Below are 26,804 nucleotides of genomic sequence, written 5' to 3'. Positions count from 1 at the left end.
TAAGCTTTGGTACACCCAAGGAAGGGTTCACTTTGAGAATACCTGAAAGATTTGGTGGGGCTTATCCACTTGTTGGCGCCAATATGGTGCTAAAACTCTGGGACTGTTTGCCCAATCAATTTGAAATTTTGTATGCAGCATTGTTTATTAAATCTACCCACCAACAATTTCAGTTGATTATCAATAGTTGACTAAATTTAGTGGGCCTGTTTGACTTATTGTTTCAGGGAGCTGGATAAAATGTTAAAAAAATTATAGCGAAGAGAGGCGCTATTATGTGTTACATGCAGTCTGTAAGTAGATATATATTCTAGAGTGTTGGATATTGAGACAAAACATTACTTGATGGACCACCTCATGCCAAACAAAAACTATTAGTGTTCCTCATATCATTCCAATTTTTACATTTTTATTTTTCTTACAGTAAATAAGGCCCTACAGTAAACCTCAATTATTGATTCTTGCAGCTTTATTTTAATGTCCAGACTGGCATTTCTCCAAATTCACATGCCCAGACCAGAAAAGGCAGGGAAATACACGCCAATAAGAGGCCTATGGTAACGTCAAAGAAACAGCAGTCCTCTATGACAGATGGTTGAAATGGTACACAACGCAACAATGCCCCACCCATTCCATTAACATAGAAGAAAGCTTTTGTTAAAACATACCACTTCCTGGCTGGAATTTGCCCAATGGCATGAGAGATTTTCAACAGTTTATTATTCAAGCCAAACGATTTGAGTTCCTGAAATATTGAAACTGTGCGATGAGACCAGACTTTTAAAAACGTTAATGCCTTGATGGTAAGCTCTACATTGGTTTGTTTGGTTTTGTGAAAAGAATGGTGGCAGCTTATATTTAAGGGATGCTTCTCTTTTGCAAGGAAGGAACACAAAAAAATTTATTCAAAGCAAATAAAAAAAAAAGCAAAAAAAAACAAACAAACATCCATTGAACTTAACACAATTAAAATCCAACTTAGAGTCTGAACATTACTGTAAAAGAACGATTACAAAAAATTCAAAAGGATTGAATAAAATGAATTGTCTTTGAGTTTAAATGGATTTTTATCCTGGTCATTGAGTGGGAAAACACATTGCACATTATGGTTGAAAAAATGGATTAAAATATTATTTATGGGCACTATAAATACTATTATCGAAGATTCTCAAACATACAGCAGTAAAATTAAACAACAATCTCATGCTAATTTACACACAGCAGGAAAAATCATGGGTTAGACGATTTAATGCTTAAGAAATGCTGTTCGGCACATGAAAACCCCTCTTAACTGTGGCAGCAACAGCAATGTGGCAAAACACACCAATGTTCAATACAAAATTAAATATACTCATATAAAAAATAACAAAAAAAAAAACATCATCTAAAAAAAACACCTGTAAATTTACATTAGCCAAACAGTCATTTACAGTTACCAAGCAACAAGGCATATTAATATAAATTTGAATTCGTAAGGTTTGCTGGTGTGTATTAGCTATTCCAAACCAGCTTTGAACATGGCTTATCCAGTTCGATTTTAGAGCAGGATCCCCATTTCTGAAATGGAATTGAATGGCTCTCAAGATCACTGGCTATAACAAGATGCAACTCTCCACACCTCACAAAACAGCTAACGGAGACATCTTTGAGGTATAATTTTTTTGCTCACCAATAATCTTGCCTGTTCATTTAAAAAAAGGAAACTCTGAGACTCCAGTAATCCACACCAAACACTTCTCAAACATATTTTAATCCACAACGTGATAACAGTAACTAAAGATACAACACTGACATTTACAGCTTTTGAGTGTCACAGATTCAACTGGATGGAAATAAAAACTGATTAACAGGAAAACAAATTCTGCTTGTATTTTGTGTGTGGATGAAAGTTGTTGTTTTTTTTTAATGGAAGCCATATGCTGGTTAACTCTAAACTTAAATTTATAAAAAAAATTAAATGATAAATAAACTGCTGCATTGCCATCATCTACATTAGTTTGAAAAAAAAAAAATGCTCTATGCACATGAATCACCCTCAGCAAATGAAACCTGGTGAGGCAGAACACTGACCTTAATAAAACATCTTGGGGAGATTTAACAGACAACCTGAATGAAGTTTTTCTTTTCCAATTTGCTTCCTTCAGAAATCGCTGGATAAAAACCACCCCTTTGAAGATCAGTTTGAAATTTCAGAATTTGGTTAAATGTGTAGAAGGCGATCAAGATGGCCACAAATCATCAAACATAAATAAGGACTAACCAACTTATGGATGCATGGAATGAACAATATACATAATTAACTGCAGGATTAATGATGATAACATTTTCTTATTCAAGTGTTTGAGGTACGTTCAATCAATGGACAAGCAAGTCCACTGCTTGACGGGATTCTGAGAACTCTTAAAATGAAGCAATTTTTTTTTGCAATTCTTTGTGGTCATGGTACCAACAAAACTGTAAAGAAACGGAAAACCAGGGTTGGCACATTAAAAGAAACATTCGAGGAATTTATGAGAAGTGGAGTGCAGAAAGAAACAAGTACATTGAGAAGGAAAGAGTAAAAGATTCAGTTAAATTTTACTCTTCTCAAAGAATAAGGCCATTTATTTTGCCCTGAAATTAAATTAATATGTAAAAAGTGCCCCCAATTTGAACATGTTAGAGTCTAAACAAAAATATCATATGCAGTCTATGCCAGCAGACTAACATATTACAAAACTGGTGATGTCAAAAAACCTGGGTGACATAGACATCAGCAGGATCCAAGGGTGTAGAAAACCATAAAGACCAACTTAGGTTAGGCTATCATTGTCTTTTCAAGCAGTAGCATGTAATAAATCACTCTACAAATTCAGTCTGTTCCAATGATCCAGTAAGACAGCAGTCCATGCCCAGTTTTCCAACAAAAGGAGCATTCTGGGAACTGCATAGTCATAAATAAGGTTTTGTTCATCAGTCCAATCCTTCAGAAGTTAGATAAAAATACACAAAATAAAGGTAGGTTGGGATGTGTTGGGGAAACAAAATACTGTGAGAGCAGAAAAAAAGTATCCCATCTTTGGATTATGATGTCAGTAACTACTTGACGACAATGCAAAATTTGGAGGTAACTGCAATGCTCCCATTCAGACATAACCTTGGGTTTGTTTCCAGAAAATGCAACTCTGCAAAACAAGAGAACATAAAAAAGGAAACAAAACAAAAAGTCTGTAGCAAGGGTCTATACAGAGTCAACAAGGGGATGGATCTGTATCACAGGCGACAAGTTAACTTGCAAGATTTTCTGTGCCTTTCTCCTCACCTCCTCATCCGTGACCGAGTCATCTACTTTTATAACCTTCCATTCAAGACCATTGCCATTCAATCTAGAAACGTCTTGGCCATTGGTGAGTGTTGACTGGGACCAGTTATAGCTTTGGAAACGGAGTCTCCTCACTGAACCATTGTCCAGACCACTGGTCATCACATCAGGTTTACCTGATACAGTTTCCATCTTTTTATAAATGCTACCATCTTTAAGACCGAACCCATTCTGACAGACGACTGGGGCAGAGTCTCCAATCAGGGCATCTTCTACTTTGAATGGACATGACAAAACATGTTTGTTGTCCAAGGCAACTACATTTGAGGTCTGACTGCCATTTTCCGTTGGAGAGTGTGGAATTCCGGAGAGATCCGGTGGCCGCCCCAGAGCAAAACTGGGGACGCTTTTTGAATCTGCACCAAAGTGAATTTGCAACCTCGCAGTGTGGCCTCCGGTCAACCCCTTTATGTTTGTTAGCTTGAGGCACTGCTGTGCTTGAACAGAATGTTTTTTTAGCGTTGACGATGCAACATTCTGCTTAAGACTGTCCACCGAGAGATTGGTAAGCAGGATCTTGGGTTGGTTTTGGAGAATACTCTTTGCTGCTCTACTGAGCATCGCATAATTCACATCCTTGGTCTTGCTCAAACCTTTCCGCCCTCGCTTCTTGGAAGGTTTCGGCACTCTCTGAACCTTGCTGCCAATCCTGGAAGTAATTGGCTCTGTGGTGCAAGACGTGTATCCGTACACATCTTTGCTCCTCAAAATCACAGGCTTGGCTCCCTCCTTTCTCAGCTCTTGAAGAAAGGACATCATTTGTCTCTCGGTGTCCGACAGGTCCTTGGACATGGGGTTAAAGACCCTCAGGGCCTCTTCGAGGGCAGTTTGTCCAGCTGGGGCAAATCTGGCCCAGGAATGGACTACCCTCCCCATGCCCTGCTCTTCACAATTCATGGTGCACCTTCACAGCTGGTATGCATAAGGACTTCAGGTGTCTGTGAATACGAAAAGGATATTAGGTTGAAGATTTATAAATGGACACATGAACTACAGTTTTGTTTTTACTATGAGTAGCAGTGTAAACTCTGCAACACTAGCTCCAATGGATTAGCAGAAATATGACAGGCATCCCAACTTCAGTTGATCAAAAATTCTATCCCAAACACACACCATTGGTTAAGCTAGCAGTCCAACTGGGTTATCCATTACTTGTTTGTCTGAAAAGTCTGCTGATATTTAGGATTATATCTTCCAAGATGTAAACCTAGATTTAAACTACTCACTCTAAATTATCCCAGCCAGTCTTGACTGATGCAGCTTGGCAAAACAAAGTTTTTTTTATTTATTATTGTTTGCTTTGGGTCAAAACAGTACCATGACTTAACTAGACACAACATCCTGGTTATGCATAGGTGTGCGCCAATCCAATACTAAGTATCGGTATCGGCTCCGATACTGCCATTTTCTGCAGGATTGGGTATCGGTCAGACGAGAGCGATCCAAATCTGATATTGTGTATATACTGTGTTACTGTTAAGCCCAACGAAAGGCACAAAACATTATAGAGCACCATAAAGTTTTTGTGCACTATATTTCAAGTGTTCTGAGACCGTTCCATAGTTTAATGGAGGTACAGTCATTGAATTCAAGTTCACATAAACTCTTCTCTTAGCTGCAGCTATCTGTCATCCTTCATTGAGCATTCAAACTGTGTGTCACATTTGGTTATGATAGTTAAGATGATTAAACTCTCTCTAAGATGATACAATGTTCCTATTATTATACTTGATCTGTAGATAAAGATAAATGGTTTTGCATAAAAGAACATTATCTTGCTGGAGTTTAGTGCTGTTTCTAAAGCATGTAACTTTCTACCGGGTGTCTGTTAGATCACTACACTGGAGTAGAGAGCACTATGAATTGTTCTTCATGTGCACAGTAACTGAAATGTAAAACTGTTAAAAGAAAAGGCTCAAACTATCGCACATATATATTACACTACGCATCAATATCTTTGTTCTTTGAACTTTTCTATGTGGAGTGCTGCTCGCTGTGACTCCGTGTTGCTTCAAGCATATCATTCTGCGCACGGGATGTGCATAAGCAATTTGTGCCGCTCTGTATTGGTGCCTTTCATGTTATAATACTTTTGCACAATGAAAGATTATTAATAGCCTTTCTTGTTGTCTTATCTATCATATCTTGCTGCCTCATTACTGTGCTATACATTTAAAATAAATTTCTTTTAATATAGTATATTAATTAATATATAAATATATTACTTATTTTTCATTAAGGTATTTTACAATACAAAGAGCAATGTTTAACATTTTACCAGATTTAGCCTTACACTATTCATTTTTATTTGTTCCACATTAAATACATTTTCTTCATAAATGTTTAGATTTATAAAATAATTGTGCACTCATGATTTTTCTAGAGTAACTTTTGCTACTGAATTATCCACTAACCTAGTTTATAATAGTGTTTTTGTCATAGATTATGATTATATATTTATTAATTTGTTGTTGTTTTTTACAATGAAGTTGTATATATGTGGTAAGTTGTGTTTAACACACAAAAGAGTGATGATCAGGTTATCACATTAAGGTATAGAAACTCTACACTGATTTAAAAAATAAATAAATAAATAAATAAATAAATAAACGCGCTGGTATCGGATAGCAATCGGTATTGGCCAGTACTCAGAATTTCTGGTATCGGATCGGAATTGGTTCTGAAAAAGTAGTTTTGTGCCAGCCCTAGTTATGCAGTTTGAACATATTGAAAAATGAGTTTTTAAACAGTTCTTTAAAAGTGCACTTAAACTATAGGCCTAATACTTCACTAAAAGTATACTTCACAGAATAAAGTAGCTTGTAGCACTTGTATTCCACACAAAGTTGCATAACTGTCCCAAGAAAATTTTGTGGTTGAGAAAATGACTTCAACTGTGAAATGGGCATTGACAGGAGTTCAAGTAGTGTAAAGTAATAGCCTGATACTGTTACCAGGAACACTGGCCCACTTTATCTTTGCAAACTGTTGTAATTCCCTAAGATTTTTAAAGAATTTCTCTATTTATCCATGGGAAATGTATCTGAACTCATTGCTTGCCACTTCAGAACAATTCTACACTTTCAACCATTGCTTTATAGGTTCTTTGTTCTATTGTTAAGATCAGTGACTTTTGATAGACATAGTTTGCTGATTCTAGTTTTAACATTGCATCTCCAAATGCTCAGTAATTTTTATTAAATTTTTGAACAAGTATACACAGGAAATGTTAGAAATAAAAAATAAGAGCCATAAGATCTGCAAATTTGACCTAACTGAACTATTTTTAGAACATCTGAAATAATTTTTTAATGTTTTACTGCAAAAGATTTGGTACTATGCCCATCTTAAAATACTGAGATGCATTGATGCATCAAGAACAAAATGTATTGTAAGGTGAATTCCACAATTAGCAATCAGGCATCAGGGGATTCATGATTTTCTTCAAGGCTGTGTCTGAATTTCAAATCACCTTACCAGGACTGGACTCAATCAAGAAGCTACATTAAAGAAACAGAAAACCACAATGCAGGAAATAGTAAACAATCAGTTTGAAGAAATGTAAATTTTTAAAGGGGTCTTTGACATGAAAAATTAAATTTTCCCTGATCTTCTGACATTTGACTTCTGTCATCATACTATAAAAACTTTCTGTAAGTTTCAGATCTCAAAACTTCTTCATTACTCCAAAAACAGCTTTCATTAAAAGCAAGCATGCAAAATTACTCATTTTCTACTTCCACATATTTCATTATGTAATAATACATCAAAACAAGTCTTCTTGCATAGATATTGATCAGCACCTACTTCTATATCAATGCTTCTTTAGCCTCGGACCTTCTGATGTTAGTGTGCTGTGAATTCTCCGGTAAACCAGTTGCAATTTGACAGGCTCAGCAAACAGACCTTTACGGCAAGATATGGATCCAACAGTAATGCAGTAACTTGTAAGCAAGTATGTTAATTCCATTGCTTAACTCTTTCCCTGCCAAACACAGAGTTTTCCGGGTTTCATGAGACAACGTTTCCCCACCAAACACTGAATTTACCAAGGTTTTCATGTTCTCGCTGTTATACATTCAGGGGCGCTATTACGCATCTCATGAATGAGTCTAGTATGTGCAGATCAAAAACAAAAGTAAGGAAGACACCAAAACAAGCGATCTCTTATGTATGCATATGAAAAACAATGTGATCATCAAAAATAAGCATATAAATAAAAATTGCCTAAAATAAAATTTTATTTTAAAATTTTAATTTTAAAATTGCCATGAAATTTTAGTGAAAATCATCAAAAATGCTGGTGGTGGCTGGCAACTTTTTTCAAAAAACACTGGCGGTGAAAGAGTTAGTGTGAGATATGCAAGGAGTCATGTATAGTTAGATGGTTTTATTGCAAAATCGTTTGCCGTTTATGAATCAGTAGATTAGTAAGTCAGTGACTAAGCAGTTATAGGAATACTCCACCCCAAAATGACAATTTAGTCATTAATCACTTACCCCCATGTCACTCCAAACCTGTAAAAGCTTCGTTCGTCTTCGGAACACAATTTAAGATATTTTGGATGAAAACCGGTAGGCTTGTGACTGTCCCATAGACTGCCAAATAAATAACACTGTCAAGCTGTTGCTTCACCCCACTCCTTTTTTGACAATTTTGTATTGTATAACGTCTTGGAAAGAGGTTTCTTTGTGGATTAGCAACAATTTGTTGTGTTATATATTTTGTTTTAAGTTGTGTTTTGTTCGAAATAAAAGAAAAAAGAAAAGAGAAAAAAAAAAGAAGCTCCAGAAAAGTATGAAAAGCATCGTCAGAATAGTCCATCTGCCATCAGTGGTTCAACCATAATGTTATAAAGCGACAGAATACTTTTTGTATATGAATAAAACAAAAAGAACGACTTTATTCAACAATTTGTCTCTTCTGTGTCTCTCCAAGTCACTGTGGCACCATTTTGGAGAATATGAGCTGAACACAGGCAGCTTACACTCTTCTGTGTCAGCTGCAACACAAGGATGCGCTGTTTTCTTTCAAATCTAAGCGTAAATACACATAGAAAACATATCCTTGTGTCGCGGCTGACACATAAGAGTATAAGCTGCCTGCATCAGCTCATATTCATATTTCATACTTTTCTGGACCTTGACAGTGTATTTTACTTGGCGCTCTATGCCAAGTCACAAGCCTCCTGGTTTTCATCCAAAATATCTTAAATTGTGTTCCTAAGAAGAATGAAGCTTTCACGGGTTTGGAACGACATGGGGGTAAGTGATTAATGACCAAATTTTCATTTTGGGCTGGTGTATCCCTTTAACTTCACACTGTTCCTTTTAGTAACATGGAAATACTAGGGATGCACCGATGTATCGGCTGCCGATATTTATTGTCCGATTTATCCTCAGTTTACAACCATCGGCTTATTGGCTATATAATGGTTTATTAATTAACTGCATGAAGGCACTGAGCTGCATAATGTCTGTTGCTAGCGCTAATAATAATCCTAGTGCTGCTGTCTGCACTTTTAATGCTAATCGAATAACAACAGACAAAAGATCGCACACTAATCTTGACTAAATAACTTTTGTAGCTTTCACAAGTGTACCAGACCTCATTTGAATGATGACCAAAATTTTACTGATGTTTTAAGTTTATTGCGTCCTTTTTCACTCAAAAAATAATAAAAACAAAAAAAAAAAATCACCATAAGAACTAAACAAAACACAGCAAGAGAAGTGCACATTAAACTCTTCTTTCAGTTGCATTATCATCAACATACAGCGAATTAAACAAAACACTTATTACAACTAATAGTAAACCAATACATACAGATTTCATGCCTTTTTGAGGGTTGCTTTTTTTGCCCATAAACTGACAAATTTTAAAATCCAAAGAACTGCGTGTTTAAATTACCCATATAGCTCCGTAGACTAGAAAACCCGTCTAAATAAGAGTCCCGCTTTAATATAGGAGATCTCATACATAGTTAATCTTACAAAAAATATTAAAATGTATACAAAAACTAATTAGAATATTAATCATAATAAAGTCTGTTACAATAAAGAAGGATATGTATTTAATTTATACAGTGAAGTGTTATTTTACATTTGTTTACTTTATTTCTGTACCTGAAAACTGTTAAACCTACCTAAAAAGCACTGCTTATTTTATATGCATCTTTGTTCTGCTGAATGTTAAATGGATCCAAACCATGTTCATTAGAAATTATTTGATGATGCAGCAATAAAAAACCTAGTATAATTTAATGCAGGTGTTTTTGAACTTTGCTGATTTAAAACATGATCAAAATACTATCTATTTTGATGTCAAAATTTCAAATAAGAGAGGAAGTGACAAATACTGGTATCGCTATCGGCCAATAAGTGTTTGTTAAAATTGGTATCGGCCCCAGAAAATCCTATCGGTGAATCCCTAGAAATTACCTGTTTTTGTTATCAAATTATATGCAGAAAGCAGTCAAAGAACACTCCCTTTATAATCAACGATTATAGTCTATCAGTGATTTGAGTTCTGCACTTTTACCAAAACTCCAGTTACTGTCAGTGACTCTTGTCTACATTGCGTCTACACTGTATGATGAAAGTGTTATGTAGTATGATGAAAGCATTCGGTTTTCACTATTAATTGAACTTGGCAGCTATAATAGTAAAACATAGTAAAAGTCTGCTGTGTCTGTCAGTCAACCTTTCAGCCTTTAAACCCTGGTCGCGTTCGGTTACACAGTCAGCTCAGTAAAGCTCTCTCCAAGATCTTTCTGTGTTCCCATTATTATACTTGATTTGTAAATACATGTCTATGAATTTGCAAAAAGGACTTTAACTTCTTGCCGGAGTTAAATGTTGTTTAGTTACTTGCTACCGGGTGTCTGTGAGAACAAAACACGGGCGTAGAAAAGACTATAAATTGTTTTTAACGTGCACAGTAAGTGAAATTTAAAACTGTTAAAAGAAAGGCTCTATAACTGTTAAACATATATAATACACTACGCATCAATGTCTCTTCTCTTTGTGCTTTGCACTTTTTAAAACAAAGCGCTTACAATATGCGCATCCGGTGTGCAGAATGACGTGCTTGAAGCAACATGGTGTCGGCTGTGATGCGGTTTTGCTTCAAGCGTATCATTCTGCACAGCGTTTGCGCACATTGTAAACGGTTCGTGCTGCACTGTATTTGTTTTGTCCTATCGTATCTATCATATGTTGTTGCCTTATTAAAAAATATGCTATACATTTAAAAGAAATGTATTTTAATTTTATAGTATACTTACATACAAATACATTCATTAATGTTTTAATGAATGGATTTTATAATAATACAAATAGCAATGTGTAACATTTTACCATATTTAGTTTTACTTTTATTTGTTCCCCACAAAATAGTTTTGTCTAAATTTCTAAAATTATTGTGAACTGATTTTTCTAGAAAAACTTTTGCTGCTGAATTATCCACTAACCTACTTTATGATACATTTTTGTCATAGATTATGAATATGCATAACCCTATATTTTTCTATATTTATTGTTTTTTTTCTATTTATAAAACAATCTGTATCTATAAAATTTTAAAAAAATGGGGGGGGGGGGGGGGTTGTGGGGGGCCGGTCATTGGTATCTGTTATCTGTATCGGCCAATACTGAAACCTAGATATCGGAATCGTTATCTCAGGTAAAAAAAAGACTTCTTTTAAAACATTAGAAAATATTACAGATCCCAATTTGAACACTATTTGAGAATGTTATAAAAAATTTATTTACAAAGCTGTTGTAATTATTATTATTATTATTATTATTGTCTTTTTATTTTATTCTACAGAACAACAGTAAAATTACAATACTAACATTTATGAATGTTGATGGAGTTTTTCTTTTTCTCAACTTTGATTTTGGCGGAAACGCGCAGAAAGACCTCTTTTGCTTTGTTTTGTTGGCAACAGCAGATTTATAAATGAGTCATTACGAATACGTTGCATGTATCGCATTGTCAAATGCCTTGTAAAAATTCATAAAAATAGGACTAAACAACTGACGAGTAACACTGTTTCAGCGCAGATTTTCCTTACACTTTGGACTTTGAACCCTGGTTAACAAGCAGATAGCGCCAATAGTTTGTGCAGCACTGTCAGAATTCATGCAATTTGTACTTGTATTAGAAAACATAACGTTCTGCAGTTTATTTACTGTTAATTGTTTAAGGCCATTTTGCGATTTCAATCATCATACAGTAACCAACAACAATCACCCCTTCCTCTTCTCATCGAAGACATGCGATGCAATAGTAAACAGTCTCTCGCTGTCGGGGGCTTGCAATGATTTTTGCGTCTTTCTCAGAAAGTTTTAAATGCTTCCACACTGCTGACATGTTTGTTGCATTATAAAGAGTGTGTACCTCTCACTCTACGCTGGTTGCTATTTGATCGCGTCACATCATTGTTCGGTACTATTTATTCTGTATTTTTGTTTATTCAAATAATTATATATATATATATATGAATAATTTCGGTTGGCGAACATTAGGTGCATCCCATATTCACAGAATTTGTGAATTTTGTGAAAAAAGAACAAGTCATCTTATAATTTACAGTGAACAATTGACATTCCCATAAAGCCCTTCACATTTGATGGTTTTGAGTTTAAACTTTTTTAATCAGTTATGTACATTAGTTTTTTTTATTAGATCTTATGTTGTTGACTTGATGTTAGTTGCACTATTTTAGTGTCAATATATGTTACCATGATGGTGTTTTGCATTTGTGTACCTTCTATTGCATGCACTTCAGCTTGTGGAAAAGCTACTTTTGGTGAGCTTGAGTCATCATGTGGCTTTCTCACTACCACTTGTGTTTTTGAGTGGTTGTCACTATATTATAATACTGTGTCTACACTGGATGCCACTGATGCCTTGTTCTATTAACAAATAGATTTGCAATGTTCACTTTGTCGTGTCTGGTGTAGACATGGTGTCAGGTACAAAATCTGATTTTAGTACTTCAGTAGGTTAGTATATCACACTAGTTAATGTTAACTAGTTAAACACGTGTCACCCATAGAGTGGGCATTGATTCAGTGCATTGATCATTGTTGTCGGCAGTCATGGGAAATCCCCTTAAAGTTGAAAGTATACTACAACAAAGATATCACTTCATCTTTGGACAACTGATGGCAAACCAATATATTTTCACAAATATATGAGTTGTCTCGAGGAAGGACAGATGCTGGTAAGGACAGACACTGGTAATCGCACACACTCAGTCAATCTATCTCTGTTAAGTCTTCCTGAGATCAAATCTATGAAATTTTGAGCAGAGAAAAACAACACATAACACATTTATAAAATAATCCTCCAATAACCTAACAACCACCTGGACGCCGACGCACGGAACGCTCTTTGTTTGCAAGTGTCAATATTTACGAAAAGATTAAATGAAACGGGACAAAATTCATCTTTACAAACTATATTTCATTATAAAGGTCTAAGCCTCAATCATCGATGACAGATCGCGGTTTTTCAATGGAAAGCTTATAAGTAATGTATTTGCTAAATTTGTGTAAGCAGTATACATCAAAACATGCATAAACAAAATGCAGGCCATACCAGATTCGTCGTAATAGCAAGTCATAAACACATCCACAGCAGTAAATCCCGGTTTAGTTAGAAAGGTAAGGGTCCACTGAATGACGTCTCAGAGCACTTTTAGTCCAGCAAAGCAATAACGTTGTCATATGGATGGTAATTACTTTGTTTATGTCTCAGTTCTTCAGGGACAGTATTGTTTGTATCTGTTATGGAATAACCTACGCTCAAAAAAAAACTGCGCCTTGGTCTAAAAAACACCATGGTTTTGTAGCATACAGCGTCACAATCAGAATGAGACCATCCACTAAACACAAAGTCAAAGATAAGCTGAATATTGTTTATTTGAATTCTGGCACTTTCTCGTGATGGCTCGTGACGCACCTGTTATCTGATGGGGGCGTAACTTAGTGATCGGCTTTTTGCACAAATAATTTTTTTTTTTCTTCAACATTTTTCATATATGTGTGTGCGTTTTGTGGGGAATGTGGCTGTATCTGCATGATTACCATCTCTATGACTGATAATCAGAGTGTGATAGACAGCTATCAATGTGAACGCCGTCTATATGAAGAGTGTGATTACTGACTATATGGCACATCTGTATGATTACCATCTGTATGTTCGGCCATCAACGTGATTATTGACTATATGAGCATCTATCAGTGTAAATGCTGTATTTTTTAGCAATCTCAGAATGTACTGTAATTGACATACATAGGTCTTTTTCTTTTCTTATTACTCAAATTATTCTTATTGTATTTTTCTAGTGTTCAAATAAATCACTTATGCAATGTCTAAGATTCTGTCTATTGTTTTATAATGGAAAAACTATGCAGTGGTATGTTTAATGACTAAAATAGTTTGTAGAACCCTTCAATACATTTGTCAAATATTTTTCTTCAAACAGGGGGTGGCGGGGGTGGGGCTAGACATGGTCTCAGAAAAATGGCTGCAGGAATCAAATTTTTCATGGTATCTTCTTCAGATTTTAAATAGAAACTCATGAGACATGTGATTTTCAACCCATTACTTTTCTGGATTGCTCCAGGACTGATTTCATGTATTTTTATATGAAATAATAAAAAAAAAATCAGTGTGGTGAAAAAATTTTCAAGGCACTTCAGTGTAGAGCTGAAACAACTAATCGATTTAATCGATTAAAATCGATTATTAAAATAGTTGTCAACTAATTTAGTAATCGATTCGTTGCTAAATAATTTTTATTTGCCGTAAGCGGCTCATTTCGTGCATATTTTAAATCTGCGGTGACCAAAGTGTGGCAAATGAGCCCACCGGAGGTTTTACCTCACCAGTACAGCAGGAGAAGGTAGCGAATAGAGCCAATATCTGGCCTCTGTTTCATGTCACGTGCTTCCCGCACAGCGTCTCTCTGTCTGCAGCATTCAGCGTGATGTGTTAGGCAGGCGGCAGTGAGTAAGCTCGAGAAAGAAAAAGAAAAAAGCGGAGATAAACTGACCTAATCGGACGAAGTCATCAAAATGGGGGGAGCAAAAAGAGAGCAAGCCTAACTGTTAAGCCCTGAACATTTGGCATGTTGACCTTTGCACTGCACTGCAATGCAAGTTTTTCTCATAATGAGTGAATAGTGTTTTCTGCATCATTTCCCACAGGTAGTCGAATTTCCTGTCAGTTCAGGCATAAGCTGTTTGTTAACATGTTAACATTTTATCGCTTTATTACTGCTTTTTTTCGATTTTGGCAACTGTTTATAACGGACCACTACATATTTAAATCCGATGAAAATCACAGTGTGCAGACTTTTATTTGTGCAGAGATTCTGCAGTACAATGTTGTTTTGCAAATGTTTAGTCTGGTCGTAAAAGCTGATAACATTGCTTTTTAAAACAATTAACACTTAAAGCTTTGTCGTTTACCAGTTCATAATTCAGATTATTGCAGCCTAATAATGACTGACTGAGAGAGGTGAATGTTTAAATATGACAGTGCATTTGAAATGCACTTTTTTTCTAAGCATTCAGCTCCCCGTAACTCAAATGGCTCTTTTTCACACAGCAGGTTTTGTTTAGGTGTGTCCAATTTTTTTTTGGACAACACAACCTTCTGATGGATTTTACTTTACAATTTTACTTTAAAATGTGAGTTCCATTCAGTTTCATGCCATTTTGGCACTTTATTGGAAGGATTGTTTACAATTTCACAGCATAAGCTATATAAAGCTGTTTCCCCACGGTATAAGCTGTGGTGTTTAACAGGAAAAAAGAATAAAAATGCAATTTCCTGCTGTAATTTTAAATCCCTGTTTAAATTCGGAAATCTCTTCGTGATAATATGTTCTGAAAGATATTCCTTAATAGCTTTGTTTCAGGATTTTTAAACTACTTTATAGATCCCTAAGGATTTGCCATGGGTGAAAACATTATTTGAAATCTCCTTGTGAAATTTGCTAGAATGTATGGTTCAGTGTTTTGATTGCAGAAAGAGTTCGCACAAAGGATAAATGACACTATATAAAACACAACTCCAGGTATGTTTTTTTGATGAGGATATGACAATGCAAAAATGGTTACAATCTCTAAAAAAGTTTATGTTGAATGATAAAGACCCTTTTGTTAATAATTTACCTTGGTAAAAAATGGGCAAAACTAAAATTAAGTACACAAAAACCGATTCATCGATTAATCGTAAAAATAATCGACCGATTAATCGATTATCAAAATAATCGTTAGTTGCAGCCCTACTTCAGTGTCTATAACGTTTTATCTTTTTGAGCATTATCAACTCTGAAAGACACCAAAACTGTGTGTGTAGCACACTGAAGTCAGGAACTATTACAATTTTAAGTTAGGTAGGTCATTTTCAGCTGTGAGTCCCATAACGGGGGGTGCTGGTTAACAGGTTAATACAAGTACATTTTGTCTTACAGCAACTGGCAGATTTTTTATTTATTTTTTCAATTACAAACAAGTTAAAAAAAGTTAAAAGATCTAACATTGCAGTAAGGCAAAACACACCAGATACTGTCTATGAAAACAAGATTTAATATTCCAAGCGGCATTGCTTCTCAAGTAAATTGATGAAGTCCATGATGATTGATGAGTCAAATCATAAAGGCTAAGGAATGCTTTTGGGACACGATACTCAATAAAATGTAAAAAAAAATTGCAACAACTACATCACTGAAATTACTTCATTATCATAACAATAAAGAGAAAAATCAAAACCTTGGCATCACCTGTCCACTAGGGTGGCAAAACCCTGACCAACAGTACTCCTATACAGCAAAGATCTCAAAGAACAGATCAATTCATCTCTTTGTGTGAATGGCCCTTACAAGACTTATGAGACACCTGATTCTGAAGACACTCTGAAACATAAAAACCATCATCAAAAGAAGATGTCATTAGTGTAGAACTCAATATTAAGAGAGTTCAAGTGCAGAAGAATCAGATTTGTTTGATGAATTCACTTATTTAAAATGGACGACCAGACAAAAACACAGTTGGACTGAAGGGCAACTATGATATTCAAAGTCCTACTCACATTGCAACCAACTAGGGATGTAACGATTAACCACGAGCCGGTCAAAAATCTATTCAAATATGTGACGATTCAAATCGGTTGAGATGGCAAACAAATCGCAATACAATTGGAGTAGGAGTTTATATGAATGTATCCCTGAGGGGAACTGACTATCTTTAGAAATGTTGACGTGGTATTTTCTTTTCATCTTGCCTCTGAACAATACATATTAAAGTACTTTTCATATGCATAGCGCTGCTTTGTTTACAGCGGTAACCCAGGAAACACTACTATATCATTGCTGTTCATAAGTGCCACCTGCTGTCAGAGAGTGAATCTGCATCTCATTCAGCGTGTCTACGGTTTCGTTCAGATATGCTTTATGTAGTATAGTTTCACAAAACTAAAGTCAGACCATTCTGTTTTTGCTTCAAATTTCGAAATTATACAGTCTAATTTAGATTAAAAACTATTAATGCTGCATGTACGCTGCATCTTTGTTTGGATCATGATTAAAATCCCAAATAAATCAAAATCGTGAATCGAATCAAATCGTGAATTGCTACATCCTTACAACCAACCAATCTTTTAAACCATGACACGTCATCATCACACTAACCAAATAAAACCATTTCACTCTGAGTGTGAAAACACCTTTCATTCAACCATTGATGAAATCAGTTTTATTTTTTCCCAAATTAAATTTTTCCCCTATGAAATGTTTTGGGCCCTATGAAATGTTTAATTTTTTTTTTTCCACCATATGTTTTATTGTTACCTAATTATGTTTTTTAGCATGTCTACTTATTTAAATGCATAAAAACAACTTAATTTATTCAATTTTTTCTTAAAATAGCCTTGACTTTTTTTTTCTCCCTCAGAAAGTCTGTTGTGTATTTACATTTTTCTGGTTATCAAATGATTTAATTTATCTTTTGATTATTGAAAATTAAGCAAACTTAATTTTTTGGTAAACAAAGGTGATTTACTATTAAAATTAAAACATGAAAGAAATGTGTGATTATTCCTTTAAAAATAATGTTTGTTTCTTTTTAGTAGTAGTAGTAGTAGGCTATGTACATTCTGCTGTACACTAGCAATACATTTCTGGCAAATACTTTTAAATTAAATTATACCTTTAAATTAAACCAGACTTTTATTTTGACGGGTTGCTGTGATTACCTTTACAGTTGTGTTTATGTGATATGACTCTAGACTCAAACAAAACAAACCCAAAAAATCATCAAGAAACCACCATCACAGCAGTTGAGAAGATGTTCATCATTCTATTACGTCCTCATTTAGTGAGACAGCAGACGCTGAAATCACCGCAAGCGTCACGCGCACTTCAGTATGTGGGTAGTAAATGCGCCATTCATTAACAGAGACATGCAGAACATTGCAGGATTCATATTTAAATAGACTTTTCCAGCTTAATATTTACAGATATTAGTAAATATCGCAATTTGATTTAAGTTTAATGACCTACTTTTGATTAATTCATTCAAATTTTGACAAATTCCGTGACATTCCGCGTTAAACTGTAAATTCTGTTTTTTATGACTGGATTCCGCGATGTGAGATGAATCACTAGCTACATCTGAAAGGTCTATTTACACCAAGAGTAATGAGTGCTTGGTGGGCTAAATGAAAAGCAATTCTAAAACCAAAGTTCAAAAGAAATGGCACAAATTTATGCCATGATAATATGATAAAAGGTATGGAAATATAAATGTACATGAAGTCATCTCCAAAAAAACACACCATGTAATATATGAAAAAAGGGTGCAAAGACAACAACAAACCAAAGATAGTTGACAAAATGACTGCCACTAAAATGCTACAACGCATATCAGAAGTGGCTCACAAAACAGGAACAAGTTCATATCTCATTGGTTGGCTGTTTTCTTTGCATGATCCAGAATTTTTTTCTGTTTTAATTTTTAAACAAGGTCCAGTTCAATGCTGGATTTGCACATTGTTTGAGACTGAAAGAAGTAGCGGTCACAGCGTTAAAAGTTCCCGGTCAGGAGTCGAAACCACAGGCGATGAGTAAAACTGCATCACATTTCTGTGTTTTGCTGGTGCACAAGTGCTTGTGACTTTTTAGCTCTGCCCACAGCACGCCTCCAGGAGCTCGGCTGTTTTCAGAGGGAAGCGTAAAGCTGAAAAAGCGTAAATCTTTTTTTTATAAATCTAATAAAGTTAAAGACTCTTTGGAGATATGAAGGTTGCAACATTATTATATAGGTTCTCAAGATTAAAGGGTTACTCCACCGCAAAATTTAAATTTTGTCATTAATCACTTACCCCCATGTCGTTCCAAACCCTAAGAGCTTTGTTCTTCTTCGGAACACAATTTAAGATATTCTGGATGAAAACCGGGAGGCTTGAGACTGTCCCATAGACTGCCAAATAAATAACAGTGTCAAGGTCCAGAAAAGTATGAAAGACATCATCAGAATAGTCCATCTGCCATCAGTGATTCAACCGTAACGTTATGAGGCGACGAGAATACTTTTTGTACACGAAGAAAACAAAAATAACGACTTCAAGCCTACCGGTTTTCATCCAAAATATCTTAAATTGTGTTCCAAAGACGAACAAAGCTTTTATGGGTTTGGAACGACATGGGGGTAAGTGATTAATGACAACATTTTCATTTTGGGATGGAGTATGCCTTTAACATGAGATTGGCCGACACTGTGTGTGTGGTATGTCCCCTTTAATGTGCATCCTTTGCTATTAGTTTAGAATAGGGAATATTTTAAAATTTATCGTAGACAACCTATCACTCTATCACTAAACGACTTCCTGAACTACAACTATTGGGGTATGGGAATGTATCAATAACTAGAATTTATTGGTCTGTGAGGTTTTGTTAATTTGCAAAAATTCATACTGTAGTCTGTCATCAACAGAATGTTCACCCTGGGTGTGAATCGTTCCTTTGGAATGCTGTTCAAAATTTTGTTTGTGGTGAAGTCATGGATAATGAACTCCAGTCCTGAGGGCCACTGTCCTGTCGGGTTTTGCTCAAATCCTAATCAAACACACCTGAAAAAGCTTATCAAAGCCTTCAGGATTAGTTGCACATAAGAGGCAGCTGTGCTTGATTAGTGCTACAGCGCTAACAATCTTTTACTGTCAATTTTCTCATTCAAGTCAATTATTGTCAGGTTGGAACAACTGATCCCAAAAGAAACATGCTGAGCAAGTTGAAAGTTGCTAGTTACCTGAAAAATAAAAATTTCGTAAATGTATCATTTAAATTTAAAAAGTACCCTTTAGTTCTGAGATTTTTTACTGCCACATCATAAAAACAACATCACCCATTAAGTTTTCAACAGAATCACACACTCACAATGTGTTTGGCCAAACATTCACATCTACATAAAGTATGTTTCTTGCATTAAAATGAACATAAAACCACTATGTTTGCAAATGTAGGGCAGAAACAACTTACTTAAGAGAATGTAATGATTTTGCGATAAAGTGCTTTAACACATACAGGTGCATCTCAAATTAGAATGTCATGGAAAAGTTCATTTATTTTAGTAATTCAACTCAAATTGTGAAACTCGTGTATTAAACAAATTCAGTGCACACAGACTGAAGTAGTTTAAGTTATTGGTTCTTTTAATTGTAATGATTTTGGCTCATATTTAACAAAAACCCACCAATTCAACAAATTAGAACACTTCATAAGACCAATAAAATTTAAAAAAAAAAAAACATTTTTAGTGAATCGTTGGCCCAGGTTTCTTTGACAGTGGCCTTCAGCTCATCTGCATTTTTTGGTCTCTTGTTTCTCATTTTCCTCTTGACAATACTCCATAGATTCTCTGTGGGGTTCATGTCTGGTGAGTTTGCTGGCCAGTCAAGCACAACAACACCATGGTCATTAAACCAACTTTTGGTGTTTTTGGCAGTGTGGGCAGGTGCCAAATCCTGCTGAAAAAAAAAATCAGCATCTTCAAAAAGCTGGTCAGCAGAAGGAAGCATGAAGTGCTCCAAAATTTCTTGGTAAACGGGTGCAGTGACTTTGGTTTTCAAAAAACACAGTGGACCAACACCAGCAGATAACATTGCACCCCAAATCATCACAGACTGTGGAAACTTAACACCGGACTTCAAGCAACTTGGGCTATGAGCTTCACCACACAACTCCAGACTCTAGGACCTTGGTTTCCAAAATGAAAAACAAAACTTGCTCTCATCTGAAAAGAGGACTTTGGACCACTGGACAACAGTCCAGTTCTTCTTCTCCTTAGCCCAGGTAAGACGCCTCAGTCCATTCCTTGTAAAGTTCACTCAAATTCTTGAATCGATTTTGCTTGACAATCCTCATAAGGCTGTGGTTCTCTCGGTTGGTTATGCATCTTTTTTTCCACACTTTTTCCTTCTACTCAACTTTCTGTTAACATGCTTGGATACAGCACTCTGTGAACAGCCAGCTTCTTTGGCAATGAATGTTTGTGGCTTACCCTCCTTGTGAAGGGTGTCAATGATTGTCTTCTGGACAACTGTCAGATCAGCAGTCCTCCCCATGATTGTGTAGCCTAGTGAACCAAACTGAGAGACCATTTTGAAGGCTCAGGAAACCTTTGCAGGTGTTTTGAGTTGATTAGCTGATTGTCATGTCACCATATTCTTATTTGTTGAGATAGTGAATTGGTGGGTTTTTGTTAAATGTGAGCCCAAATCATCACAATTAAAAGAACCAAAGACAAACTACTTCAGTCTGTGTGCATTGAATTTATATATTACACAAGTTTTACAATTTGAGTTGAATTACTGAAATAGTTGAACTTTTCCACAACATTCTAATTTATTGAGATGCACCTGTACATTGAACGTACATGTACCTACTGGAATCTGCAAGTCGCAGAGACATCTATTTGTTATGAATGAATGTTAGCATTGAAAATATAAATTTAATATTTTTGTACAAAATAATTGTAACACAATGCTACGTTGTACACTTTAACAGATGTTGTGGCAATATACGCGTGCTTACAGGATATTACATTTCCTGTGCATTTACATTGCCGTAGCCCCTATTACACTGCACATTGGTCCCGGAAAATTGCTGGATTGCCTTCTGTGTGAACGCAAATACGTTCCGTGATTGATTCCGGGATTGATCCCGGGTTGGAGACCTAGTAACATTGCCGGCTTCAGTCCCGGAACGAGCTCTGTGTGAACAAAAGCCAGAACCAATGTGTAAAGGGTGTGTCGTAGTGATGACGCACGTTATCGTGAGACTCTTTTACCGGGTGTTTTGAAGGCGGATAAACTTCGCAATGAAAAAATATGTGCAAACTGTAATGAAGCAGAGATCAGTTAGCTCCTCACTATCCACGCTGAAGCGGAGATCGTTCGCCAGCTTAAGTTAAAGTTAACGTGCCTAGCGTTTTCGACTCGTACATTACATTTCACATCCTGATGTCATATGTCCTTATGGGACCTTTACGGGTTGTGTGTGAACGCAGGCACAGATTCCGGGAAATCACTGGCAGCGTGAATGAACCAAAATCTAATGATCCGGGAACAATTGCCGGGACACATTACCCGTGTATTATCCGGAATCTCAGTGTGAAAGGGGCTCAAGACATCTATTTGATGCGTGTTTTCATCATTTTAGAGTATTTATCATCTATAATGTCTAGAAAATGTAGTTTTAAGAAAATAATCCGATGTTAAGAGCTCACACTTAATGCACTCCTGCATTATAAAAACTGGAGTGCAACACAAGGTGAGTTTAAAGGATTTTTATTCATGTGATTTATCAGAAGTAGTAACAGATTTTTGTATAGTGGCGCACATCTGAGTGACATTTTCAAAGATAGAATAAATGTTGGATGGGGACGCGGTTCTATCTATTGTTGATTGGATGAATGCAGGTGTGAATCAGAGTTTGCGGCAAATCATAAGAAAGGGCCGGGGTTTAGGCGCACTAAACGATTTGAAGAAGTTTATCATAAGTCACGAGAAGTCTATCATTTTATTGGAAGAAAAAAGTAAAAAAAAAAAAATTAAACAGTCCTTGATGAATTGTTCACAATAAGATTAATTGCATTCAGAAAATAGATAATTTTGTAAATGTCAAGTAAATTTATGTGAAATTTAATTTCATGCCGATCACTGTAATGTAAAGAGTCCATATTTAACCCAACCACCAAATTCATAAGATCAGTCCTTTGTCTTTTCAAAGGTCCGAAACTTTTGGGGGCGGGACTTGGGCACTAAACATGCTGATTGGTTGAGTTTACGCAGCATTGTGATTTCAACCACCATTTATTCAGATAATTTTTAAAATATTACTGTTATCGTGTCATGAAATGTAGTTTTAAAAGTATTTCAGGTGAGAATGTAGTTGTTTAAAACTTAAATATGCGGTTTATTTATAAAGACATCGCCTATTTAAAAATGTGGTTTGTCAATTTTGGAGACGATCAGGTCCACGTGATCTCAGTGCTCAGTGCTCATGTTTGTACAATTGTTCCGGGTAATTTCCGTGGAAAGGCGGCATTGCAGTGCTAATGGTGCAAAATGTTTTGCAAAGGCCAACACAGCAAATGTTTACAGTGTGACAATATAAAATCATACAGATAGAACAAAATAACACACACTGTGTAAATTAGGGCTGCACAACAAATCGGATGCGTTTATCATGTGCATCTCATCAGTAAAGCCGGTTCTGTGATTAGTAGTAAATCTCCAGCACATGCTTTTAGATGGAGCGGCATTTACTACACAGAACTGTAGTTCACTGACAAGCTACGCAATATCACGTTCATTATCAGCAATGTATCGCATGCGATAATGAAAGCTGTTTGCGTAGCTTGTCAGTGAACTACAGCTCTGTGCAGTAGCCTAAATGTAGCTCCTTCTGAAAGCACGTGCTGGAAATTCACTACTAATCACAGAACCAGCTTTACTGACAAGATGCGCATGATAAAGGCATGCGATTAATGGTGCAGCCCTAGTGTGAATAGTCTCTTAAAAAGACATGAAAGAGCACGTTTCATGACATTTACAATTTAGAGAAGTTGGTGTTTTTCAAAAATGTGCGAACGATTATTCTGAAAAGGAATAAAGGCCCATTCACACCAAGGACGATAACTATAAAGATAACGATAAAGATATAGTTCTAAAAATCGTTTTCAGTATTAAAGAACAGCAGAGTCCACACCACAACTATAATGATAAAGACAAAGAAAAACGATATCGTTGGAATCACTTCCAAAACGATTTTTTTTTCCAGCTGATGAACGCTAAAAAATTGACAGCTAATCAGAATCCATCCTGCTGTAACGAGCTCGAGAATTTAAAGCGCCAGACGAGCGTGCGCTTAGAATAAACAGAAGATATCGTTCGCTGGTGTGGACGCTAATATCGTTATCTTTATAGTTATCGTTCTTGGTGTGAACGGCCCTTTACGCATCATTTTAACATGTTCTTTAACAAACGTCTTGACGTGATGTTATGACTGGACGCTAATTAAGCTAATTCCGTCTAAGAACAAATTATTGTAAATTTCTAGTTCATATACAAAACTGATTTTATTTAGTTGAAAAGTAATTTGCCACGATAAGTCTAGCAAATTCTAACAATTTTACGCAATTGAACTGAAAAATAGGCGTATCTTTTGTTTTGATGATTACTTGTAATGAAATCTGTACTTTACATCCATGTTTGTATTTAAATTCACAACAAATACATGAATACAGACACCCCTTTCTAGTAGCTAGATCGCGCAGCGCCCCTAAACTGCGATATTGCACGAGGTTTGACGTCACCAGGCGCATACGAAAATACAGATCCGGTCTTTACACGCTATATTAATCTTCCTTAGCAACCAAAGCGTTAAACAGATCGTATGATATGTAAGAGGCGAAGTGATACGGCGAAATCAGAGGTTTGTAGCAGTAAACGTCAATAATTTCGAATTATATTCAATAACATTTCAAGTGGCGATGCAACACAATACAATAGAGGAACGTTTAGCTGGCGAAAAGGAGAGATAAACATTCGTCTGATACTTAGCGGTTGAACATTACCTCGCAACTGGACCGGATAAAAACGTTTTAAAAACAACAGACGTTTCAGCCCCACTTTGGATGTCTAACGTTACTTGAGAAAAAACTAATACGCAAAAAGCCAGGCAAAAATGTAGTTGAGCATAAGCCATATACGGAGACTTTACGGCGAACCTGTTTTAAGTAAATGTCATACAGCTGTAACACGCGCTTCCTCCTCCAAATAAATACATAATTTTAAATAATGTCTTACCTTTTACCGAGTCCCTTATGAGAGCACTGAAATGAGAGCTGCCGAGCTCCCTGCCATGAAACAAAAATGGCTCTCAAAGCTTCAGAGGGCGAGTTTCGGAGTGGCTGACTGGAAGAAGGGGCGGAGCTATCGCGAAAATAGCTAGCTAAGGTTTAAAAATTGTTTATTAAGTGCAAAAGGATAATTTCATGTTGTTGTGGACAATGGTCCAGAAATATGTATGTAATATTTAAGGAAAAACTGACCACGGACCATTAAATTATTAAACATTTAATGTATAATATTAATAGTAATACAGTCAAGAATCGTCATAAACAACTTGGTATACATAGAAAAAAAAAATATATGTATATATATGTTTAATAAAAAATATCACAAAAGGGTGATTACATTCTTACAGGATTTGCAGTTTAGCGGTGGGGGATGGGCGATCAAGAGCCCAACCCCCAAAAATTGGACTTAAGAACATGCTCAACAATAATGATGGGAATGTTGGTATGTACAACTTTGTACTAGAAAAAAATATAAAAGAACACCACTTGAGCAGAGGTGTGGCTGTATGACATCATGTTAGCATGACGCCTCTCAGAGAGGTAATGGTATACTTTTAAGGAAATAAAATGCATCAAACTTCCCACATGTTTAATAAAAAATATCACAAAAGACTTAATAAAATCCTATATGTATATATATGTTTAATAAAAAATATCACAAAAGGGTGATTACATTCTTACAGGATTTGCAGTTTAGCGGTGGGGGATGGGCGATCAAGAGCCCAACCCCCAAAAATTGGACTTAAGAACATGCTCAACAATAATGATGGGAATGTTGGTATGTACAACTTTGTACTAGAAAAAATATAAAAGAACACCACTTGAGCAGAGGTGTGGCTGTATGACATCATGTTAGCATGACGCCTCTCAGAGAGGTAATGACAATTCACTTTTAAGGAAATAAAATGCATCAAACTTCCCACAATATACTATAATAAAACCTCTTTAGCCAACATTTGGAGAGACTTATGAATATAACATGACAAATTATCCTCCATTTTTATTACTGTAGACCTGCACACAAAGCCCTAATAGCACACGTACATCACAGAGACGTCTATTTGACGTCTGCATATACATCTGCAAGATATATTTTTTAGAGTGTTTGCTCATCTGCAATACATCTATAGGACGTTTCCTATCAGATGTCAAATAGACGTTTATAAGATGTTTTTTAAGATGTTTATGATTTAGAATGTAAGTAAAACTGACATCTTAAAGACATTCGTCAGATGTTTGTACACAGCAGATGCTTTCCAGATAAAGCGATCTTTAACAGACATCTTGTAGACGTACGTGTGCTGTCTGGGAATACTACATTGCATTGCTTATCCTCAACAGTTTGGTTGCTAGGAGATGTTTTTTATGATAATGACTGCAATGCTATGTTGTTTCCTTACAGATAATGGTACATTTTCATAGTCAGAAGTTGGAGATTTCGAGATGGATTATCCCATAGCTTAGAATGAAATTTTGAGTTAAATATTTTCTTGACATACTGTTTATACTGGTAACATTTGACACCTTGTAGTGTGGTATTAGTTAACTTAATATGCCTTTATCTAGCTCATGCAATACTGTTGCTAACCACTAATGGCTTTATTAGATAGATGATCATAGCGGCCATATATAGGCCATTTAAGGGAAGTCGTGGTCTTATGGTTAGAGAGTTTGATTCCTAACCCTAAGATTGTGGGTTCGAGTCTCAGGCCAGCAATACCACGACTGAGGTGCCCTTAAGCAAGGCACCGAACCCCCAACTGCTCCCCGGGCGCTGCAGAATAAATGGCTGCCCACTGCTCCGGGTGTGTGTTCACGGTGTGTGTGTGTTCACTGCTCTGTGTGTGTGCACTTTGGATGGGTTAAATGCAGAGCACGAATTCTGAGTATGGGTCATGAAGCAACGGTGCCCAGCAATGGCAGAAAGACATCTTTGGTGAGGTGCACAACATTAACTGAATTATTCAAATCATGTGATTTGTTAAGGTGATCTCCCTAG

The 26,804-nt window shown here is 35.9% G+C and overlaps 1 protein-coding gene across 4 annotated transcripts; it reads right to left on the bottom strand.

The window, feature by feature from the left end:
* Positions 1-1,734: 1,734 nt before the first annotated feature.
* LOC109047374 lies at positions 1,735-24,887 on the bottom strand. Of its 4 annotated transcripts, none has more exons than XM_042711716.1 (2): positions 24,753-24,887; positions 1,735-4,299 (listed from the first exon to the last, which is right to left on the bottom strand). In XM_042711716.1, the coding sequence occupies exon 2, from the start codon at positions 4,256-4,258 to the stop codon at positions 3,221-3,223; it is 1,038 nt and encodes a 345-aa protein (XP_042567650.1). In that variant the 5' UTR covers positions 4,259-4,299; positions 24,753-24,887; the 3' UTR covers positions 1,735-3,220. The 4 variants fall into 4 exon arrangements, with proteins under 4 accessions (XP_042567650.1, XP_042567651.1, XP_042567652.1 ...); XM_042711717.1 differs by lacking the exon at positions 24,753-24,887 and adding an exon at positions 21,475-21,651; XM_042711718.1 differs by lacking the exon at positions 24,753-24,887 and adding an exon at positions 18,765-18,806.
* Between the last annotated feature and the right edge of the window lie 1,917 nt (positions 24,888-26,804).

The sequence above is a fragment of the Cyprinus carpio genome, chromosome A22, assembly GCF_018340385.1.
Source record: "Cyprinus carpio isolate SPL01 chromosome A22, ASM1834038v1, whole genome shotgun sequence".
Taxonomy (NCBI): domain Eukaryota; kingdom Metazoa; phylum Chordata; class Actinopteri; order Cypriniformes; family Cyprinidae; genus Cyprinus; species Cyprinus carpio.
The sequence above is the reverse complement of the archived record's forward strand: the minus strand, read 5'-3'. Positions and strand labels throughout refer to the sequence as shown.

Excerpts from the sequence above, each read along its gene's own strand:
- LOC109047374 (XM_042711716.1), bottom strand. The coding sequence starts at position 4,258 with ATGAATTGTGAAGAGCAGGGCATGGGGAGGGTAGTCCATTCCTGGGCC.